Here is a 21,649-nt window from a genome sequence, read left to right as displayed (position 1 = left end):
ATCTCTAAACGTATGAGAGCAGTGACATCTTGCGGCTGTTTCCTCAACCCGCCTATTATTTTACCTTCATTTAATTTATAAATCTGTCACATTATCATAAGATTATATCAATACATGAAAATACAACACTCAAAATCAAATTTAAATACATGTCTTTGTTTGTTCGCCGTTTATTAAGAAAGTTAGTACCCGTTGCTAAGCAGGCACGAACTCCGCAGGCGACCATTTGATAGGTTTTGATTGGCTAATTAAAACCGGTTTAGCCAATAGAAATATAGCAAACAGCTGAACTCTCGAGACGCTTTGCTTCGCGGGTAGAATGGTGAGAAAACGGGCACAAACAGTCTTGGAGCACATTTGACAGATTCATGTGAAGAAGTTTGGTCTGTTCATGTGGTCACGTCTTTAATTATTTCCGCAATTCATCTGCTGTATGATTGATTTGAGCAATCGTGGACACTTATATTCATAAATTACATTACAAGGTGTTTAAAGAGAGAAGCAATTGGCCGCTGCCAGCAACATTTAGTATCGATGGAGGTAAGACAACTCTGAGGGAAAAGTTCAGGTTCACATTTGTGTCGGCTTACAAAATAATTTATAAAGGTTTATTGGTTACCGTTCGAAGCAATACTTTTCAAAGTTCTCATGTGGTCTGTTAAGTATGTATAGTCAAATAAAAAGGGCACCATTAACTAAATTACCAGATAAGTTATCGACGTATCAAGCGAAAGAAAATCACTAGGCCTCATTTGACTGGATGTGATGTAATGTTACCGTACAGAAAAGACACTTTGCAGACATATTTGTGGATAAATGCGAGGTATCTTTAGTGCCCAAAATGCCAAATATATGTTTAAGTTGGTTCTTTATTCCGTATATTCTTGTCAGCATTTTTGCTATGCATTGCCTTTAACGTTAAATCTGTACGTTATGAAATATACGTTTAAATTGAGGCTACCTTTATGCAACACTTCATGTGATTATTGTGCTAACATCAGACTTTTCCATAATGTTTTCCGAGGGCTGGTTAAATGTAATGGTTTAATACGCTACAAATTGTCATATTTATCAGTAATATTTGAAGCTTTGATTGACGTATCTTACCAATACATTTGTTGTCGTGGCATTAAATATAGGTAACGCTAGATATGTATAATCTAACGTTAGTTATGTCTGCCTTTTTTCTCTGTTTAAGGTTAATAATGCAAGGAAAAGTCAAGTCAATGGGGGTACAAGTGGAGGAAGAAATCACTTTGTTCAATTTCAAAATTCAGGACCAGACTCATACTTTTCCCAATACAAGTTACAGGTGAAAAATAACTTTCATAATGACTTTGTGACCATGTGTTCATCATTAATGAGTTTTGCCATTATTACGTATTACATTAATCCATTCAGTCTATTGATTAACCATGTGAGAGTGTAATATAGGTGGGTAGTTATAAAGATTTGTAACTACTAACCGTACTAACTGTTTTTTAGATAAATCTCTATATTGAAATATACAATATGATTGTGAATATCTTCGAAAGTTAAATTATATTTTGTATCTGCTATTAAATATTAAATATCTTTTCCAATTAATGGCATTCCCATAGAGAGCTGTTACCAGTTAAAATATGAATTAATTTTAAACAAATTGACATGCAGTTAACTGTTTTAGTCTGCCTCTAAACTGTTGTTTCTTTTGTCTTAGCTCATTGTGTTTTTCTTTGATTGCAGAAAAGTTTTAAAGATGGCAGAGGCCTTTCTCCGTCTTTCAACTCATTGTCAGACTCTCTGCTGAAAGACTATCCACCACTACCTGAAACAGTTTGGCCAGCTCTGGAAGACAACTGTAAATCAATGGATTGTCCTCGAAGCATGCTTAATAACAGGTTATTTATTATTAGTATACATATTTATCATATTATGCATTAAATAAGTTCAGTATTTTGCGCATTGATGTTAAGAGACAAAAGATTTGGTCACACTTCAGTATAGGGGGCAACTCTCGCTATTAACAAACCATTAACTACGACGTTTTCCCCAATAATCTCTTAATTTGTTGCTTATTAATAGTTAGTAAGGTAGTTGTTAGGTTTAGGTATTGGGTAGGATTAGGGATGATAATATGGCCATGCAGAATATGTGCTTTATAAGTACTAATAAACAGCTAATAATAGACATGCTACCAACAACTATTTAATAGTGAGAACTGCCCCCTATACTGAAGTGTTACCAAGGATTTTTGTTATATATGACTAAAATGTTGTATGTCTTTCATAGACTGCCTATTGATGCCACTAACTGTGGAAGTGAAGCTGATCTTTACGGATTAGTGTCAAACATCTTGGATGAACCAGATTCGATGGACCCATACTCATACTTTTCTGAGAAGTAAGATTCTCGTGACTTAGACGCTATCCACATTAATGCGTTTTCGTTTGACGCATATTTTTCTATAGCTTTTCGAAATCGCACTCGAAAGTAGATGGATTTGAAAACGCAGTTTTCCTGTCGTAGTGTGGAGGAGGAATACAGACAGGACAAAATTGATTTTAATATGTGATTTTGATGATCAAAGGTTTTGTTTTATAAAGTCTTAGATCATTTCTAAATATTTATAGGAAACATTTTGGAAAAAATGTAATATTAAATTAAGAGACTACTCAAAAAAGATCACTGTACTAGTGACAAATTTCCCCCAAATTTGTATTTGCTAAAAATTGAATGGGCACAAACTAAGAAAAAACATGCAATGGTTGCAGTTCTTGAATACTGCTAAGAAAACAAGTTCATATTCATGTTTAAACAACACAATACTTGGATCAATTGTTCGTACATGTATATATTTATATTCATACATATATATATATATATATATTCATACCAATTTATATTTTTAGCAGGGCATCTAGTCTGAAAGGCGTGTGGTCTCCTAAGTTATTGAGAGAAGACAGTTTGCAGTACTTTAATAATGATGAGGTGCAGATGACATCCAGCTCTGGCTTCCCGTCAAACCAGATTTATCCTAAACCAATCGGCAGAGAATCTCATGAGTGGGTCGAACCTCAGAATATCAATGGTTTTGATTTTACCACGCCCTACCATTTCGCCTCCTGTAATAGTGAGCCTGATGCCTATTTTTCCTCACCTCAAAATCGCACTCATCCCCCAGGCCTAACTGCACCCTCAGCATTAAGCTCTTACATTACGCAACCTGAGTATATAACACCCGAGAAGGATGAAGGATACTGCAGCAGCACTAACTGCCTGTCTGATTTCATAAGTGCAGTCAACAACTCCTGTCACCCTCCAGACAAAATGGATGGCTCCTTTTTCAGGTCCCCCCATGCCTTTACAGCTGTGAGCAAAGAAAAACTGAGAAAAGATGAATCATTCTCTGTGCAGGATATCGGTAAACAGGCCTTTCTTTTAACAGAGCAGGATGGTGGCTTCAGAGATTCAGGCCAGAACGGGCTTCTGGTCCAGAGGAATCATGAGGAAAACATAGCAGAACAGACAAGTTATCCATACCAAATGATCTCAGACTATATTACTCAGATGCCAGATTTTAAGAGAGAGATAACCCGCAGCCACGTGGACCAAATGAGAGCTGATGTAGAAAGCAAAAAGGCATTTTCACAGAGTTATTTTCCTACAAATGAATTTTTGGGGTTCGGACAACAGCCACCTAAAGTTTTTTTGCCAACCCTGAACCCAAACAAAGAAGCCAGCCAGATAGGGAGGGGTGCAGCACAAACTAGTGTAAATCAGTTCCAGCATTCTGTGTCAAATCACTATCAAAGCCAAACCAGGATCCCAAGTAATACCGGCAATAACCTTGAGTCACAGGGGTTAGCAAAGCTGATGTCTCTGTCTGGGGTTGTTCCAATACTTCCTTCACAGCAGCTGTACCAGTCAACAGCCAGAGTCCCAAATAATTTCAATCAAGGAAGTGGAGGGAATCTACAGCGCAGGATGAACCAAGGCAGTCTGGACGGTTTAAGAAATGGGGTAGGAAATATGGACATTTCAGACTATGATCTTCTAGAGAAAAAGTCGTCGGCAGGCTCCATGGTTAATGGCCATTTTACACAGCGATTTGGAATGAAGTCCAAACTTCCGGCGGGTTTTCGTAAAGAAGCTAACAAAAAGCCAGGACTCCAGAATATATTTCAGGGGGTGGGCAATGTGTACACAGGACAGGTTGGACATATTGGAGCTGGTTCAAACACAGTCAAACCCACACCATCCCAACTCTTCCCTTTCCTGTATCAGATGGGTGATCCTAGAAAAAATGCCTGTTACCCGATGCACTCGCAACCTCCTCTGCCCTACGGCCCTGTGCCCCATGCTAAAATGAATGAACATCTTGCAGATGGAGAGATATCAACCCTCAGACCCTACCTGCAAGAAGTTAGTGTGCCGAGCCAAGTGTCGGGGGATGGGTCTTTTCCTGGGTTTCTGTTTGCTATGAGTTTACCTAAACTTGGCAAAGAACTCGGAAGCCCTAACAGTCAGCTACACTATTATCTGGAGGAAGGTTATGAGCAGTGGAGGATGCTGGAAAAAGAAAGAAAGAAAGTAAGTGTTATGTTTTTGAAACTTTATTATATTATGAGGTTCTGTTCTTGGATATGGAAATTAGAATATTTTTTAAACATTTTAAGTTCTGAACTTCCTTCTGTCTTATACCAATTACTATGTTGTTTGCAAGCCGACCAGTTCTCCTTTCAGAATGATTAGTAACTGGTGTGTGTTTTCTAATGCTGACAGGCAGAAGCTTTCCTTATAAAGAGTTATCCTGGAAAACATGTATCTGTCGTGACCAGTAGTGCGTTACCCAAAATGCCTCCAAATCCCACAAGAGTGGACAGACTCATTGTAGACCAGCTGCGGGAACATGCCAAGGTACCTTTTAAGCTGCTTTTCCCATAGCTTGCATTTTTGATAATACAGTATACAATCAAGTGATGTTAACATACAGTTCACATGGATGATATAAATACTCTAGTTTATAAAATTGCATTTTTTGTAGGTGGCTACTTTGCTAGGGAAGATGGAACAGTTGCGTAGTTTTCCACTTCATGCCAATATCAGCTCAGCACTGGACAGGCATCTTGAGTTCATCTACACCACGCAGGCACGCCGCAAAAATGAATTCATCAATGCCAGTGGCAGACAGAGGCAGCCAGTGGCCTTCTTTAAAGAGGAGAGGGGTTAGTAAATCATACAGTAAAAGAACAGAAAAAATACACATCGTGTAAAAATTATTGTGAGGCCACAGTCTTTAAAAGTTCCACTTATCTTCAATTTGACTGCAACGTGACAGAAAATTTGCTCAGTTGAGGATCACAGAAGTCTGTTCAACTTGTCACCTTTCAGCATAATTCACTGCTTTGGATCCAAAATGGGTCATTATTGCGATTCATGTAAATCCGATAAGTTTTTGAAAATGAGGGGTGGGGGGGTCTGTGAGTCTTTGGACGGGGTCGCAGTGAATTAAATTATGAGAGTCATGTCCAGATGTTGTGGTAACGAATCACTAGTAGCCAGTTTGCGGATTGTGATTTGAATGCTGCTAATAAACTAATGAATCAATATTAGATGTAACGTTAGTCGAATTACGCAGCAATTTGACTTTGCATTTCTGACTTACTTCAACTAGGCCTGTCGCGATAACTACTGTTTGTTGTGCGATATATTGCTCCAAAATTAATTGCGATATGCGATATTATTGCCATTTTAAGACTGTTTAATGCTACTAATTATACAATGACAGTATTACAATATAATAGCATACAAATGCAAGTACTCTTTCAAAGAACGTTTTATTCTTAAGAATATTTAGACATTGTCTAAAAATATTAATTAAAGAAACCCAAATAAATAATAATAAATACACCCTTGTTTAAAAAAGTGCAGTGCAGTTAACAAAAACTAGAACAAAACAACTTACTGTCTGTAGTTGCCATGATGCACTTTACATCGCAGTGGCTTCACTTCTCTTCACCTGTCGCTTTCCGCCGCCTCCGCCTCTCACGTGTGTGTGTGTGGATAGACGCGCTGCCTGAAGCCCCACCTCCACCACAGAGAGCAGACGATGCAGCGCAATCGAGTAAAATGTTGGTGACATTTTATGTAAAGAATAATATAATAATTATTTTTAAAAATCAATCTCAATATATCACAGCACCAAAAATTATCGAACTCATTTGCATATATTGCGCAATAAGTCGATATATTGACTATCGCGACAGGCCTAACTTCAACACAATCGTCACTAAGCAGCAGGCAAAAACGCAATGGTTTGAATGAAGCAGACCCCAGAAACATAATATGGGGTAAGTACGTTAACACACTGTGATAACCGCTATCACTGCATTTACGGAGAACCCCTAATGTAAAAAAGGAATTGTATTGGACAACTAATAGTCCGTCATGTCACCCGTCACTCCTCGTAACGTTGTATGTGCTAATGAGTGAAAGGAGCTGATGGCAAACTGCTTCGTAATGTTTTCACAGTCAATCTATCTACACAATAGCTGCATTACACGATAATGTGATAGTCTACAAGCTTTCATAGATGCCACAATACAACGCCAGATTTCTTGTAAAACATACTGCATGGATGTGAGTGTTGCGTTTGGTTTTTAGTACAACCTTGCAGATAGTATCGCACCTTATGTTATTACAACGCTACCTCTTGTGTAAAAATTTTATCTAAATCTGTCACAGGCATGCTGTTAAAACAGTATACGAGTTTGACAGTTCATTCATTATAAGACTAGAGGTGCGACTCTTCAGCTGTTGTGTGAACAGAGCACCTTGAAGTAAATTTGAAGAGTTCATTAATTGGCAAAAACCGATTATTCAGTTTTTGTAAATTTCATAAACAGTTTTTTATTGTGCATGTCAAGTAATATAATTTAAACAGTTAGGTTGTTTTGATTAAGTATCTCTCTCTCTCTCTCTCTCTCTCTCTCTCTCTATATATATATATATATGGCCTGGGGGGGGGTCTTGCATCATTGTCACCTTTTTTCACCCTGATGAGTTTGCATCCCTGATTAATACATTTTTCATCAAATTGTACTTCAGCTGTGGTCTTTTAAAAAAGTTTTTTATGCTGTTGTTTTCTTCCACACAGAGATACTTCTGTTGGCATCTGCAGTGAGGGATCTGTGCGGCAGCACCCGAAAGGCCCGTACTGCTCTCTGGTGTGCTTTGCAAATGACTGTGCCCAAGATGAGCCGTTACCAAGAAGAAAAACAAGAGAAAGGTTCCCGCTCCCCTGTTGGGCAAGACAGTCCTGAGCAGAGCAGCTTGGAGAGAGCACTATTTTCCCTGTGATCACGGTTTGTATGTGTCTTTTTGTTTGACACTGAATAATATCTTTCGGTCTGTCAAACAAGTCACAAGTTGTATCAGATTGTGTTTTAAGATGAATAGATAAATAGAGTTATTTAAGTTATTCTACCATAGTGATATATTAGGCTCAGTTGTGGGCAGCCAATAGAATTCTCAGTTCTTTAATATTTATTCTTTTTCTTCTGTGAAATCACTAATCACAATCAAATTCTCCAAAATATAGTGCTTAGAATTATGGCAATAACATCATTATGGAGTTACTGTATGTCCATGGGCTCTATAAAAACTCCCAGTAAAGAATGTTTTGATAGAGTAACGTAAAAAAGATGAGTGGGAGTGGCTTAAGAGTCACAGTTAAAGATAAGAGAGGGATGAAATCAGAAAAGAGGGACCTTTTAACTGGCTTATGGTGATAATGATTTTGCAGCAAGTGTATCATCTGTGACTTTGGAGGATACAGGGGTTTTGTTTCCTAATTGACCCCGGAATTTTATAAATAGTTAGCAAAACAATTTTAGGTATATGTTTTGCTTTGAACAGAAAAAAGTATTTGTGTTAGAGGTTTTTGGACAGTTTAATTAGTGTCTACTTCAAAGGAAACAACATCCTCTCCTAATTTAAGGTCCACTGATACAAACATCCACAAAAGCTTAGACCATATTTATAACCAATAGAAAGTGTTCATGTTGTCCTGTTATTTTACATATTTATTTGAGCATGATTTTCTTGGAGCACTCGTTTTTAGTGATCTCGCTGGATAAACAATGATAATAGCAACTCGTATCTAAATTTTCAAAAAATCTGAACAGGATTTTATTTATTCACAATTGTTGATCTCAAATCTTTTCCAGCCCAAGATATTCCAATGTATATCATCAACCTGTGTGTGTGATTTAACTCATTTGAGGATTTAATGAGCATATATATACCCCTTTAAAAAGCCCAGAACAACATGATTTATGGACTGAAATAAAGGGAATGTTACCTGTGAATGTTACCGACTGTCATTATTCATGTGTACTTCATTGTCTCATTGCTCATCCATTTGTTGGTCAAACTATTAAAGATATGTAACAGTCCCAAAACTCAAACTGGTACATCAAACTAGTTTATTTCATTAAAAATGTATTCAAAATACAACGTGAATCAATGAACAATGACTATCGAACTGAAACTTTTATACTACAAACTATTTCAAACAAACTATAGACAGTTTTATCCAAAGCGACTTACATTGCATTATACTATAAATTTGTTTCTGGATATGAGAAACAAAAAATCATTATCATTCATTATAAAAATTTATGATTCACAGCATTATCAGAGTCAACATTATTCTACACTTTCAACATTTTATATTAGCCATTGAATTTAAATAATATATTTGCATAGTTTTATTGAAGTATAACTGTAATATAAAATATTTGAAATTAAATTAAACTTACATTTGAGTATAGGACATCATTTGATTTAACCTTAACATTGTTAAATTAGGATGTTTAAGTGTTTTTTGCCAGCACTGATGTATTTTAAGATTTTGTTTGTCTTTAAGGTGGTGTTTTCAGTTTAGACCGCTCTAACATTTATTTTAGTCTGAGACTAGTCTCAATCCCTATCTGGGAAATGACCCTACGAGTTAGAGAGGAAGTTAAATGGTCACATTAGTCAAAAGTGAGCACAAATGTTCGTTGACACTTAATTTATTATACCAATTTTGGGATATTTTAGCATACAAAACTTATTGAATAAAAAGAGGGCTGAAATCATATGCTTTTAATAGTAAAAATAAACTAGCAACTTAAGATATTTGTTTGCCTATGATGAAGCCTGACACTGTATATGACAGGGCAATCTTTAAGGAACTGGCACAATATGTAGCAGCATCAAGATAGCTGAAAGACCACACACACTTCTCACTTTCCAGAAATAACATCACATAAATTCACTATTCTACTGCAAACATCAATGACAAAGTAGACAGAAACATCAACCAAAAGTGGTTTGTTTATAATAGTTCAGACCAACCCCTAGCAAGTGATTTCTCCATCTTTGGGTTGGCTGCAAGCCCTCGATATATTGCTACAGGACAAGAAGGCTTCCAATGGTTTCAGGTTTTAACTAGTACGGTAAGGTGAATCAAATATCACCAATGTGTTATTACCAGCCTTTGGAGAATAAAAAAAACAGGTTCCTTCAAGGCATGAAGAAGGGAATTACTGTTTTTAGACAAGCATGTTGGTTACCACCTGGTAAGTATTAAAGTGTGATTTTCATGAAAACACATCCAGCTCACATTTCACCCCAAAATCAAAAGTAAAATGATTGCTATTGTTTTTTTGAGCTTTTTGGAGTATTATTTATAATCTTTACAGTCCTAAACGGTCTGTATTTCAGCAAAACTGTTTTATTTTGGAGTTAAATATGGTCTTTACATGTTTTGTGATAGTCACACCTAAATAAGTAGCACAGCAATCAGCACCTGTAAGAAAAAAGTGGTCCATGACACAATCTTCACCCCGTTGCTAGTTTGTTTTATAAAAGCTTAGAAAGTGTCTCAGGCCCTACATTATCATTCAATAGATAATATCAGACCAAAAAGAGAATGCAAATATTGTTAGTCAAGACAGCGTCTTTTGAGGTTTCATGTTTCCCCTATACTCTCACTTTTTGTATAGCCGTTGTATAATCTATAAAAGTTTTCCTGCATGCATCTCTATCTCCTGTGCTCTCCCTTCTGTGTACGCTTCTTTTCTTTTTCCTTTCGATCTTGCTTCGACAGTTTGTCTTTCTCACGTTGCATTTTATCTTGTTCTTTCTTCTTCTGTGCGTCTTCTCTGGCCTGGTCACGCTGATGTTTGCGGCGGTTCAGAACTTCTTCTACGTTGGTGTTTTTGAACAGGGCTGAGGCTGTCAGTAAAGGGGACATCATCTGATAGGTATGCAACTTCATTATCTAACCATTTAACGTGTACTCAAATAGTAGAATTGATCTTATTAGAAATGTGTGCAATCTTAACAAGATTTTATACAATTATATACCAGAGCAATGGTGTGAAAAGGATACACTTATCACTGGGTATTCCAAAAGCTGTTTGCTCTTCTTCCTCATCTTCAGTACAAATGTTAAAGAAACGGTTGCACACTGAATCCAAACAGAACTGTGACTGGATAAAATGCATTGATGTTATGTTTAAGAGTATAAATATCTACACAATGAAAAATATGTACATCAAAAGGATATTCCTCTTCATCAGTGATGTTAGCATACTGGGCCAGCAAAGCCTCTTTACTCTTCTTGGTCTCCTCGGACACCTCCTTCTGTTTAACTACAATCTGCGCCTGCTTCTCTATTAAACTGGCAATGGCCTGAACCTCATCTGCAAAGAGAGAAGAATCTTCCTGTGAATCTCATTTTGTGACCTTATTTCATGAATTCTATATCCAACGAATTTCATTATTTACAAATGAACTGAGTTTTCCTTTAACATTGCTGAGTGCAGTTACTTTGATTCACCTTTTCCATTTCCATCCCTCTCACTTACATTCTGTCTGATGACGCCTCATTGTAGATCTGCTGTACTCAGTCCACTGTTGTAAGATCTGCTGGCAAACCTCATCTAACGTGTCTTCTTCCTGTGACGACAAAATAATACGCAAATTAGCAATTCAATTCTAATCCTTCCATAGAAAATACTACATTAAGGCTGTCACAGAAACGCCGTATTTACAATTACTGACACAATTTTGATTAAACAGTCCCATCGCAATTGCCTATAGGTCCAAAGTCACGCAGTGCACGTTTTTATATCGAGTGTGTTTTGAAAACACAGTGTCCGGGCAACAGGAGTGAGATGAAGTTTCAGTATTGAGATTAGCAGATAAAGGGCTTTTAAACTAGTAACATATTTCAGTCATGGGTGAAATTCGTTTATTTGTTCTGACCAGCTCGCAACAGCCATGCGCGAAGTTAACAGTATTTATAACAGCTGGACTGCTCGTACAAATCCTGACAGCCGAGTTGCGCGTGTGAGTGACATCCACAGACATGCACTGACCAAGAAAGCGGAGAGAATGCCTTGTAAAGCGTCCTTTTTCTCGTCATCATTCTCCTCTTCTTGCAGGACACCGAGTATATATGAGCCATACACTTCTCGGTCTACTTCGAGAGAGTCCAACAGATCGTTCAACCAGTTTTCAAACTCTCCAACGATTTGTTCGGGCGCCGCCATCTTGCTTGGCCGAGGTCCTGATAATAAGGCGGGTGTGTCCGCGGAGTATGCCGGGCAGAAATGTGCTTCACCACGTTCCTACGCAAAAGAAAATGATCTGCAAAACGAGTCAATGTGCGAATATGATTGGCTTATTCGCTTTTTACGTGAACGTGTTCATTTGCGTCCCAACTGCATTACATTTTTGCTTGTCGTTCCTGTAAACATTTCAGTGTCGTAAAGCTTTCAAATATCTCAAATATATAAACGCGGGTTGTTAATAGAGTAAAATGAATATACAGTTACATTGAATAATAGTAATTGTGGAGATTTCGGTCGTATTTTGGAGCCGTGTTTAAACCGAATCGCACCACTAGAGAGCACTATCTACTAACTAAGTCATTTTGGCGTCAGGTGGCGCGATCATAAACTGCTACATAACACTGGATTAAATATACATATTCAGGTAGTGTACTTTTTTGTGTGCGTAGAAATACATCTCTGTATGCAGTAACTTAATATTTTTGGTTGTGTGAAAAAGGGTATTTTAGCAAAAATGTTACGAGAAATCATGCCAAATTTACACAAGCAATACGAATGCTGTTACTTGTTTTAATGTCAACCCTGTTGAAAACGTCACTTAAACCAGTCTAATAGTGTTGTCTGGTCTGCTTTTATACTTTTAAAAGGATTTAGGACACATTTTAAACGGCTGAAAACAGACTGGAGAGGTTTGTCCGTTGTTTATGGGGAATTGTTTTGTCTTTTTTATTTGTAAAGCATTAATGTCAAAACAGGGTCTAAGCTACGTAAGCATTTTGTTATTATTTTGTTATTATACTTAAGTATATATAGTTAATGCACCATACAAAGACTGTATGATGCATTTCTCTATAAAATATACACTGCGGCCAGGGGCGGTTTGGGTAAATATTAGGGGGGCTCAGCCTCCAATGAGGATATATATAATTATATTATAGCACCACATACTGTATACATTACTAAAATACATAATTAATAAAGAATATGCAGAATAAAGACAAGTTATTGTTATTCAAATTAACAAGCAACATTTATAATTCATTTTGCTGTAGGTAACGTAAACAACTAGTTAACAGTGTGACGATAGGTGAACGCAGACAAAACGTTTTACAGTGAGAAAGGGTCTTGCATCACTCCTGCATCATATTTTGTAAGCTGCGTTTATAATAAAGAATGGCAAAGATGCAGATGTCATGTTAATGCACAAACCTTTTATCGTTATCTCTGGTACAGATTACATAATTGCACAAAATATTCTAGGGGGGCTAAGATTGAACTTTAGGGGGGCTTTAGCTCCCCTAAAAGGGGCCTAGCAACGCCACTGACTGCGGCACATATTCAAATATATATCGCAGCACATTTTTTGGAGATTCTGTGTCAAGTCTCTAATTTAAAGCTTATTCTGCTGAACTGAAGTGGTGTAACCATAGAAAAAAAACACATAAGGCTTTTTACAGTATTATGAAGATTGAACTAAACATAAAAATAGTTTGCACCTAAAGAATGTAATAAACATAGCCTCTGTATTTTGACTGGTTTTGGTTCAGCATGAAATGAATGTTTGTGTGTTTTCCTTTTAATTTGATATATATATATATATGTTGCTTAGTCAATAGAAACACGAATAGAAAGTTTTCAGCTGAGTGTGCAATTCACAGATAGTTTGAGAGCAGCACAGTTTAAAGTGAAGTAAAAGACGGATACAGACAAACTGTTGGTGTAAAAAGTGATAAAATAAGTCTGCTTTAAGGCTATTAACAGACATAAGGGTTCAGGGTCGCTGGTTATGATGTTGCTTGTTGCTGTGGGCCACTATTTGATGCACTACTTTTATGAAGGAGATGTAGATTGATAGAAAGCGACAGGAGCCGGGGGCTTCTGCGCGGCGTGCGGGTGGGCATCTACATGTTTAGGTCCAAAGGCAAACGTTCTCTCCGTCTCTCTTTCAAAGATCTCTATCTCCCACCGCCCATCACCAAAGAGCCTCGGGGACCGATACTGTGTCCTCTCTGTCAGTATTCCCCTCCTACCCACATCTGCATGTGACACACACCTCCGGCCCACTGCGTGATCAGGCAAGTGTGTGTTCTTGTGTGTGTGTTTGTGTGAGAAGTGAGAACCTAGCCGTAGTTTCAAGCACCAACAGAACTGAAAGTCGAGTTAAAGTATCATTAAACGGCAATGTATGAATGAATATACTTTATTGTGTGCGTATGCGTGTGTGTCTGTGTTCTCTCTGCTTTTTTAAGTAAAATATAAAGGATCGTCAGCAGTAAAATAGGCTTGCTGAAGGTCACAGTTGTAGCCATTTTCTGCCACATGGAGTGGACGGCGGACCGGAGGTTATCACTCCTTGTCCTCCGTCTTTCTCAGTATGGCAGCTCTGGCCTACACTATCTCTTTCCTCTTTAGATGCAAGCGTCTTATCTTTAGTTTCACTCCATTCTCCAGAGCTGTCCTCCCTCAGTCTGCCCAGCATGGCAAGCAGCTCCTATTGTTTGTCCATCTTGTCTTATCGCTGTGGCGACGACCCCTCCTTTGACTGTTTTCGGTTAGTTTTCTGCTCCTCGGTTGGTCTCTACGGAATAGCAAACTGCGACACTGACAGCTTGGACCTAATTGAGCCATTTTTTCGAGAAGTAATATGATTGGAGTGTGTAAAACTTGACAGGCATGTGATTTCAAAAACTTTTCTTCCTAAATAATATTTGAAAAATTGTGCTTTTGATTTATTGGGATGTAGTCGCAGTCTATGTTGGTAGTGAGTGTTGCAGCAAAAAAACTAAGCCCCGTTATAATCAATTAAGCAGTCACTTGGCATACTAACATTGTAGACAGCTTCGTTCTGGTTTTGTTCTTCTTTGCTGTATAGACGCTGTTGAGTTTAAAAGAGACAAAATGCTTTGGACAGAAGAAAGATAAGGACGTCAGAAGTAATGAGAAGCTAATTAGCTTGGATTACAGAAACAGGGATGACACAAGTACCCGTGAGAGACTCGCACACATGCCTGCATACAGAGATGTTTGCTGGGGTCAAGTGGCTGGGAGGTTTGGTTTTTAATGTGTGGCAGGCAAATCTCAACTGGCCCTCAGAGGGGAAAAAGAAGTTCGCCATAACTTTGGCTTGGATTGTGCGTGTAAACACACACTTTCTTCCCCGTAGGCATGTGCTCCTCTAAAGTGTTTAAACAGAATTAAGGCAATGAAAATGGCATATGAATAAGAGACAAGAAAGGAAAGAAGGGGGAGGTTAATGAATTTAATGAATATTCAAATGGCGGCACGGTCGTCTGGTCCAGAGAGAGACAGAGCTCAGCTCTGATCCCTGTCTGTGTCTCTGTTCCCTCTCTTCATCTACAGCAACGAAAAAACACAAAGGCTTGACAGGTTGTTTGTTGATGTCAATGTATGAATGCATTAATTTGATTAAAAAAGAAACGGTGTGCTGAAAGTTAATATGTTTATGAAGTTTTTGTAATTGACAAAGTAGTTTTTGTGAGTCAAATCAGTCTAACTACTACTACAGCCAATGCTTCATGGGCATTAACATACAGAAATGTATCCTGAGAGATGACTAAAATGTGATTATTTGGAATTAATTCATGTTTATATAATAAATGAATTTTTAACATACTAGCATCCTTCCATTTGAAGAAAAAGCATGGTTAGATAGAGATGTGCTGCGAGTGAGAGAGAGATTCCCTGTCGCTTGGACCGTCAGGATGTTTGGAATGCATGAACAGCCTCTTTCCGGGTCAGTGAACTTTTCGACCTCTATCGAGCTGCGTGCTAAAACTTTTCCCAGTCTCTATGCTGGCTGGCTGTCTCTGTCGCTGTGCCAACTCTTACGGTTGATCCAGAGACAGAGGGAGATGGTGTTGGCTGGAGGAGGTGGGAGGTGATAACGCTGGTCACTTAGCAAGAGAGGACATGTCCAGACGGTGTTAGAGGCAGAGGGCAAATATTTAGCCCAGCCACTTCAGAAGGGGATACAGGAAGGTGGGGAGTCAACAACGTCTTTGCCAAGCCCAAATACGTGACTTCAGCCTGGGACAGACACCCCAGCAGCCCTGCCCCCTCCTCATCGAATCTTCTACCCCTGTATTCAGGGTCACGGATCTCATCTCTGGACTAATATCTCAAGCAGTCCACAGATGGGGAATTAAATTGGAGAGCTGCCTTGGAATCAGGCAGAGGATGAATGGATGGATGGGTGGAGCAAGGGTGGTGAAGGGAGGGAAGGTAAAGGAAAAGATAGATAAGAAGGGCTTTTGGTGGTGGTAGATAAGCAAAGGAGGCAGAGAAGAGAACAGTGGAGGAGTAAGTGTTGGTAGAGACATATTTACAAATATGTTTTGGAATCTTAAAATGTTATTATTTAACACTTTTGTTGAGTCTATTTGTAGATGGGTCCTTAGGCTCCACGATGAGGCAGGGTTTCTTCATTTCCAGAACAGATAAATAAGCAAGATATCTTTAACCAGTTATTATAGTTTGGTTCTTAGTTTTAATCATATTTTTAATTAGCTTTTATTTTTAGATTTTTAGTTATTACATTTTTAGAAGGTAAATTTTGTTAAAGTTTTAGCAATTTAATTATATGCTTTTATATATAATTATATGTTTTTCGTTTTGTTTATTATTATCATTTCAGTGCCTTAAACTTATTTCAGTTCATTTCTGATGCAACATTTCATTGTTTTGTTTAATTTTTTACAAAATCTTTAGGCCAATATTGTATTGTATTGTATTGCCAATATTTTTATTCAATTTACATATTTAGTAAACTATAATAACCTTGTAACCTTTTATTACTGTAATTTGCTTAACAATCATTATACAAATTTGCTCATTTTTTAGTGAATGATAGCCTTAAAAGATTGGTCTAATAACTCAAAAAGTCTCAATCTGAAATTATTTTAGGGTGATCTATTCACAGTAATAAAAGGTTATGTAATATAGTCATTAAATATAGGATAATGAGACATTTTGGAATAATGTTAGCAACCAACAGTTCTGAAGCACCAATGACTGCAATAGTAGGAAAATCTATTCAGTCATTTTTTGGTTCTGTTGAACACAAAAGAAGATATTTTTGAGGAATGTAGGAAAACAGTTCTGGGGCACATTTGACTACCATTTAAACGTTTCCTACTATGGAAGTGAATTGTCCTTCAGAACTGCTGGTTGCTAACATTATTCCAAAATCTCTCTCTTTGTGTTCAACCGAACAAAGAAATGTATACATGTTTGGAACAACTAGAGGGTGAGTAATTAATGGCAGAATATTCAGTTTTGGCCGGAGTGCCCCTTTAAGTCTAAGAGAGGGTCAAGGAGTGATCAGTCAACTGAGATTTGCACTGTTGTGCTCAAATTCAGTTTGAGCTCAGTGCACAGTTCAGTACTTGTGTGAAAGCCGGCCTTCTAAATTCACTTTCGGGTATTCTAGTAGAAGGTTACGTAAAAGTTGATTTGAGTTGAGTTGACTTAAATTAATGTGCATTAGTATATTGCATCGTTGTTTATTGTATATTGCATCAAGTGACAGTAGCACACAAAAAACTCATGTCATTAATCTATATCAAACAATTAAAGTCAACCAGTCTGTGCATATTTAATTTATACATTGGGGACTGTGCAGTGTTTTATATTTGTATGATTATTCTAATTCCTTTACTGTTACATTGACTTGCATGAAACTTTTAATTGATGTTTAAATTGAATTGTTCATAATATTTGATTATGATAAACTATTTATTACCAAAGCATGTGTTAGTAATATAGTTAAATTTGGTTAAAAAAACTAAATATTTGCATTGCAAGTTGATTTAATGTTCCCCCCATTTTTTATATCATTCCCTGTAACAGCTAGCTCCAGTCTGCCCAAAGGATTTTATTCTGCTCACACTGTATCCATTCACAAGAACATGTTGGTCTTAACATGCGTTTCCCTCATAAAAGTGCTGTAACAGAACATGATGCCAATGTGTGCCAAAGCAACATGTTACAGAACGCAATTTAAAAACTACTTAGCAATTATGAGGTGTCATCTAGATTCTGTAGTTGCATTGCATTGCAGAGAAGTGAATATTAGCTGGAACTTGGTGAGAGATGATATATAAACTCTATAAAGTGACTCTGTAAACTCTACACTGCCTTTACAGCAAAAATGAACATGCAAGACTAGAAAGCTCCGGCCTTGTTATAATTGATGGTGGCTCACTTGGAGTGTTGACAGCTTGGATTTTAATGGAAGTGTTGTAATTTTGTGACTGGGGTGTTTCTTTTGTGTAATTGCGGGTATGTTAAAATCCTGCTGTCTCAAGCTTAATGTGCCGAAACAACTGTAAATAATACATTCAGAGGCTGAATTCCCTGATCATTTTCAACACTGAGGCGCTTTTAAGATATTGTTCTGTTTATTCATTTCATGCTTTATTTCAGACCCAATAGAAAGAAAGAAAACGATAAAAAATACAACAGACCCTATTTAAACATACAAGCTTTTATTCCTATGTTTCCGAAAACAGGATGAGTATCTTGTCTCACTCAATGTATATTATTTAACACCATGATTATTAAATTTTGAATTACTTATTCGACATATAAAATTGTACAAACTATACAGAGTAGTTTGAGAACAGTATCCAGAAAGACTCCATGTACCATTCACATGTATGAATGTGGTTTACTTGAAGCATATTTATAATATACAGCCGCTGAAAAAATTAAGAGACTGTTTAAAAATTATTTTCAGTTTTTCTGAATTTACTATTTATCTGTTGAGGTAAAATTATCATTTTTGTTTCATGCTGTGAATAACTAACAAGGCGTCTCCCAAAACCTGAACAAAATATTGTTTCTATTTATTTGCAGAAAAAGAAATAACAAAAAAGGATTCACTGTATCTTTTCAGACCTCAAATCCTATAAAGAAAATAAGTTTGCATTCACTTTTAATCTTTTCAGTGATATTTTCTACATGTATTTAGGAAAGTTAAAATATTAATGTTTTATGTTATAACCTCGATTTTATCACAGTTTTCATGTGTCATTGAAAATCTCTTTAATTCTTTTCTGTGGCTGTATATGCAAATACATTCATAATTTGTTACATTTTCAAAAGGTTTTCGTAATGACTTGCTATAAGAGACAGTTCATGGGAGGGGAGGTTATGGCTGGTTTAAAATGGCAGCTCTCCTGTGTTCACCGTCATTTCTCTCTGTAGCCCTCTTTCTCTATCCCTGTGCAACTCTCCATTTCTCAGCCCCCCTGACAAACAGATACCCATGCATTGCCAGCTGTTTGCATTCTGTGGCTCAAATATTTGCACAGTCTGTCTTTGTCTGCACCCCACACTTTCAGCATCACATTGCGATCTCTTCCTTTCCCTGCATAATGCATCCCCAGTCTCTCTTTCCATTGCTCATCTGTATCAGTCTTATTTACTCTTTTCTCATTAAATGGGTGCAGGTTAGATGGTTTACAGGAAGATATGTAATATATTTGGAGCCCATTCAGCTGTGGAATATGGATAAAGTCTCAAATCATTCAGGGATGAAACTTGATGGGAAGTTCACCTATTACCTCAATATTGTGTCATGTTATGTTGAAGCTTTTGTTGTGACCTTGGACAACAAAACCAGTCGAAATTAAGTTTTTTACATTATCTGAAAGCTGTATAATTAAGCGTTCTATTGATGGATGGTTTATTAGGATAGGACAGTATTTGGCCGAGATACAACCATTTTAAACTATGGAATCTGAGGGTGCAAAAAAATCTAAACATTGAGAAAATCTGAGGTGCTGTAGCATGCCGTCTACTCACAAAAATTAAGTTTTTATATATTTACGGTAGGAAATTACGAAAATACATGATCTTGAACATGATCTTTACTTAATATCGTAATGATTTTGGGCATAAAAGAAAATTCTCATCATTTTGACCCATACAATGTATTTTTGGCAATTACTTAAATTATCCACGTGCTACTTAAGACTGATTTTGTGATCCAGGGTCACATTTGTGCTGTATGTGTAGTATTATCAGGAAGGGTGTCATATTTGAATGGCTTTTTGTGACTTCATTGCAGTAGTGAGCATTCACAGTTCAGTTCTGCAGGCTCTGTTTTCAGTAAATGTGAGGAGGGCTGTCAGCACCCCTAAAAATGTGTGATTTATAGTTGGACAGAGATGAAAGATGAGGGACTGAGGCCCCTTAAATAGAGTCTAGCAACACCTATTGTGTGTGTGTTGTGTGATCTGTGATGCTGTCTTTGCAGTCGAGTCACACTATGACATTAAATGTTTGGGCAAAGTAATGAATGAGAATTTTTGAGAAAGTTTTGAACTTCGTGAACAGAACAACTGGTGTGTGAGAGAGAGAGAGAGAGAGAGAGAGAGGCATGTTTGTTTGACCCACACACCTGTCCCTTCTCAGAACACACCTGTTCATCGGGGCATCTGTCATTCACCGCTGCAGACAGCCAGTCCCACAATACCTGTGTACCAGCCTGCCAGTTTAACTTGCCCAATAGGAGGCAGATGCTCTGTCAAAGGGCGGGTGTTGCCTCCCTTGTTATTCTGTGATTGGGCCAATGACAGTCACCCTGAACTAGTGGCTAAGAGCGTACAGCATACAAATTACAGCATTACCCTATTAACAAGATGGCAATGATTCACTTCAAATTGAAATAAAACTGTCAATGGTAAAAGGCATGTTCTTGTCTGAAAAGCGTTAAAGAATTGCTAACGTGTAGGAAATTGCCAGATGTCAATTGTGTCAAATTTCTATACTTGGTCAACTTTTGTTTTCTGTGCTGATTTGCACCCCTGGGCCATCAAGCCTAACAGGTGTGATCATTTGCAGCATCCGCTTATGCAGTAATTGCACACCTGCGTGCCAACGCTCTTGCGCTCAGCCTCAGGCTGATGTCAGAGGGCATCTGCTTTGACATCTAAATCACAGGCACTTAGTTCTACACTAACGCTGCAGAGAACCAGAACCAAAGAGACGAGGAGGAATCTGGGAAGTTTCTCGCTGCTCAGGTTCTAATTGTTCCCCTGAGGGAAGGCCGCGGTGTGCGTGCACTGAAGATATCGATGTAACGACACTCATAAGAACCTCATACTCCGGCGCTCAGCCGTCAGGCCAAGGGAACATGTCCGATTCAGACTGCTTAATTTGATCTGAAATGCGAGACATGGTGAGGGGGAAGCCGTATTAATAGATTTTGCCGAACGGTCTTGGAGGCTGGAAGGGAGAGGATGGGGAGGTCTGATATGCAGACATTCTCTGATAATACAGCCAGCAGTTAGAGAAGACAACTTCAGTAGTGATTTCAGATTGTGTGTGTGTGCACAAAACTAGTCTTCTACCCTTGCTTTTTTTTTTCATTTTTCGCACTTAAAAGGTTTCTTTTTAAAATAAAATTGTATTTAATGTCACATTTAATTACTGCAATCAGTTTCAATTTGTGATAAATACAGTAATTACAGGTCAACATGAACGGCCATGATGCATGTGTTCATGTGACCTAATTCATGTTTATGTTGAAAACACCTGAATAAATGTTAAGGTTTTTCTTATTTTATTTTAGGATCACTTCAAATTGATTGACTAAATACTAATGCGCTTTCTTTCTTGTATTCATTCTTTTGAAACATCCAGAATATACTAACGCACCCCACACTTAAAAACAAAAAGCCAAGAAGCTTTACTAATCCTGGTATAGCAGTATATCCCTGCCACTATTCTCATACTGAAAAAGACTCTTATAGAGCACATACATCTGTTTAGTCTTCAGCAATTCATATTTCTCGTACATTTTCCTGGAGGAAAAACACTACAATTTAAAATGTATTTATGTGCTAAAGCTTTTTTTTACAGCTTCACTTGAATATAGAAGTTCACTGAGCACTTTATTTGTTCCAAAAAATATTGTGTGTCTGTGTTATCATAGCTCTGTGATATTTCAGCAGTCGCTTGTGTGAGTTTGTGGTGGTCAATAACTCAATGTGTGTCTGAGTGGAGCGAGATTG

General features: G+C 37.5%; 2 protein-coding genes across 2 annotated transcripts; one reads left to right on the top strand and one right to left on the bottom strand.

Annotated features, from left to right (window-relative positions):
* Positions 1-295: 295 nt before the first annotated feature.
* Positions 296-8,447, top strand: moto (minamoto). Its single transcript, XM_079456727.1, has 8 exons — positions 296-540; positions 1,199-1,312; positions 1,726-1,880; positions 2,272-2,382; positions 2,892-4,572; positions 4,765-4,899; positions 5,027-5,207; positions 7,139-8,447. The coding sequence occupies exons 1-8, from the start codon at positions 535-537 to the stop codon at positions 7,339-7,341; spliced, it is 2,586 nt and encodes an 861-aa protein (XP_079312853.1). The 5' UTR covers positions 296-534; the 3' UTR covers positions 7,342-8,447.
* Positions 8,146-11,992, bottom strand: ccdc43 (coiled-coil domain containing 43). Its single transcript, XM_079456728.1, has 5 exons — positions 11,415-11,992; positions 10,902-10,992; positions 10,601-10,736; positions 10,424-10,473; positions 8,146-10,260 (listed from the first exon to the last, which is right to left on the bottom strand). Exons 1-5 carry the CDS (start codon positions 11,586-11,588, stop codon positions 10,073-10,075), a joined length of 639 nt encoding a protein of 212 aa, XP_079312854.1. The 5' UTR covers positions 11,589-11,992; the 3' UTR covers positions 8,146-10,072.
* Between the last annotated feature and the right edge of the window lie 9,657 nt (positions 11,993-21,649).

The sequence above is a fragment of the Barbatula barbatula genome (assembly GCF_947034865.1).
Source record: "Barbatula barbatula genome assembly, chromosome: 5".
Lineage (NCBI taxonomy): Eukaryota > Metazoa > Chordata > Actinopteri > Cypriniformes > Nemacheilidae > Barbatula > Barbatula barbatula.
This window is presented reverse-complemented; position numbering and strand designations above follow the sequence as displayed.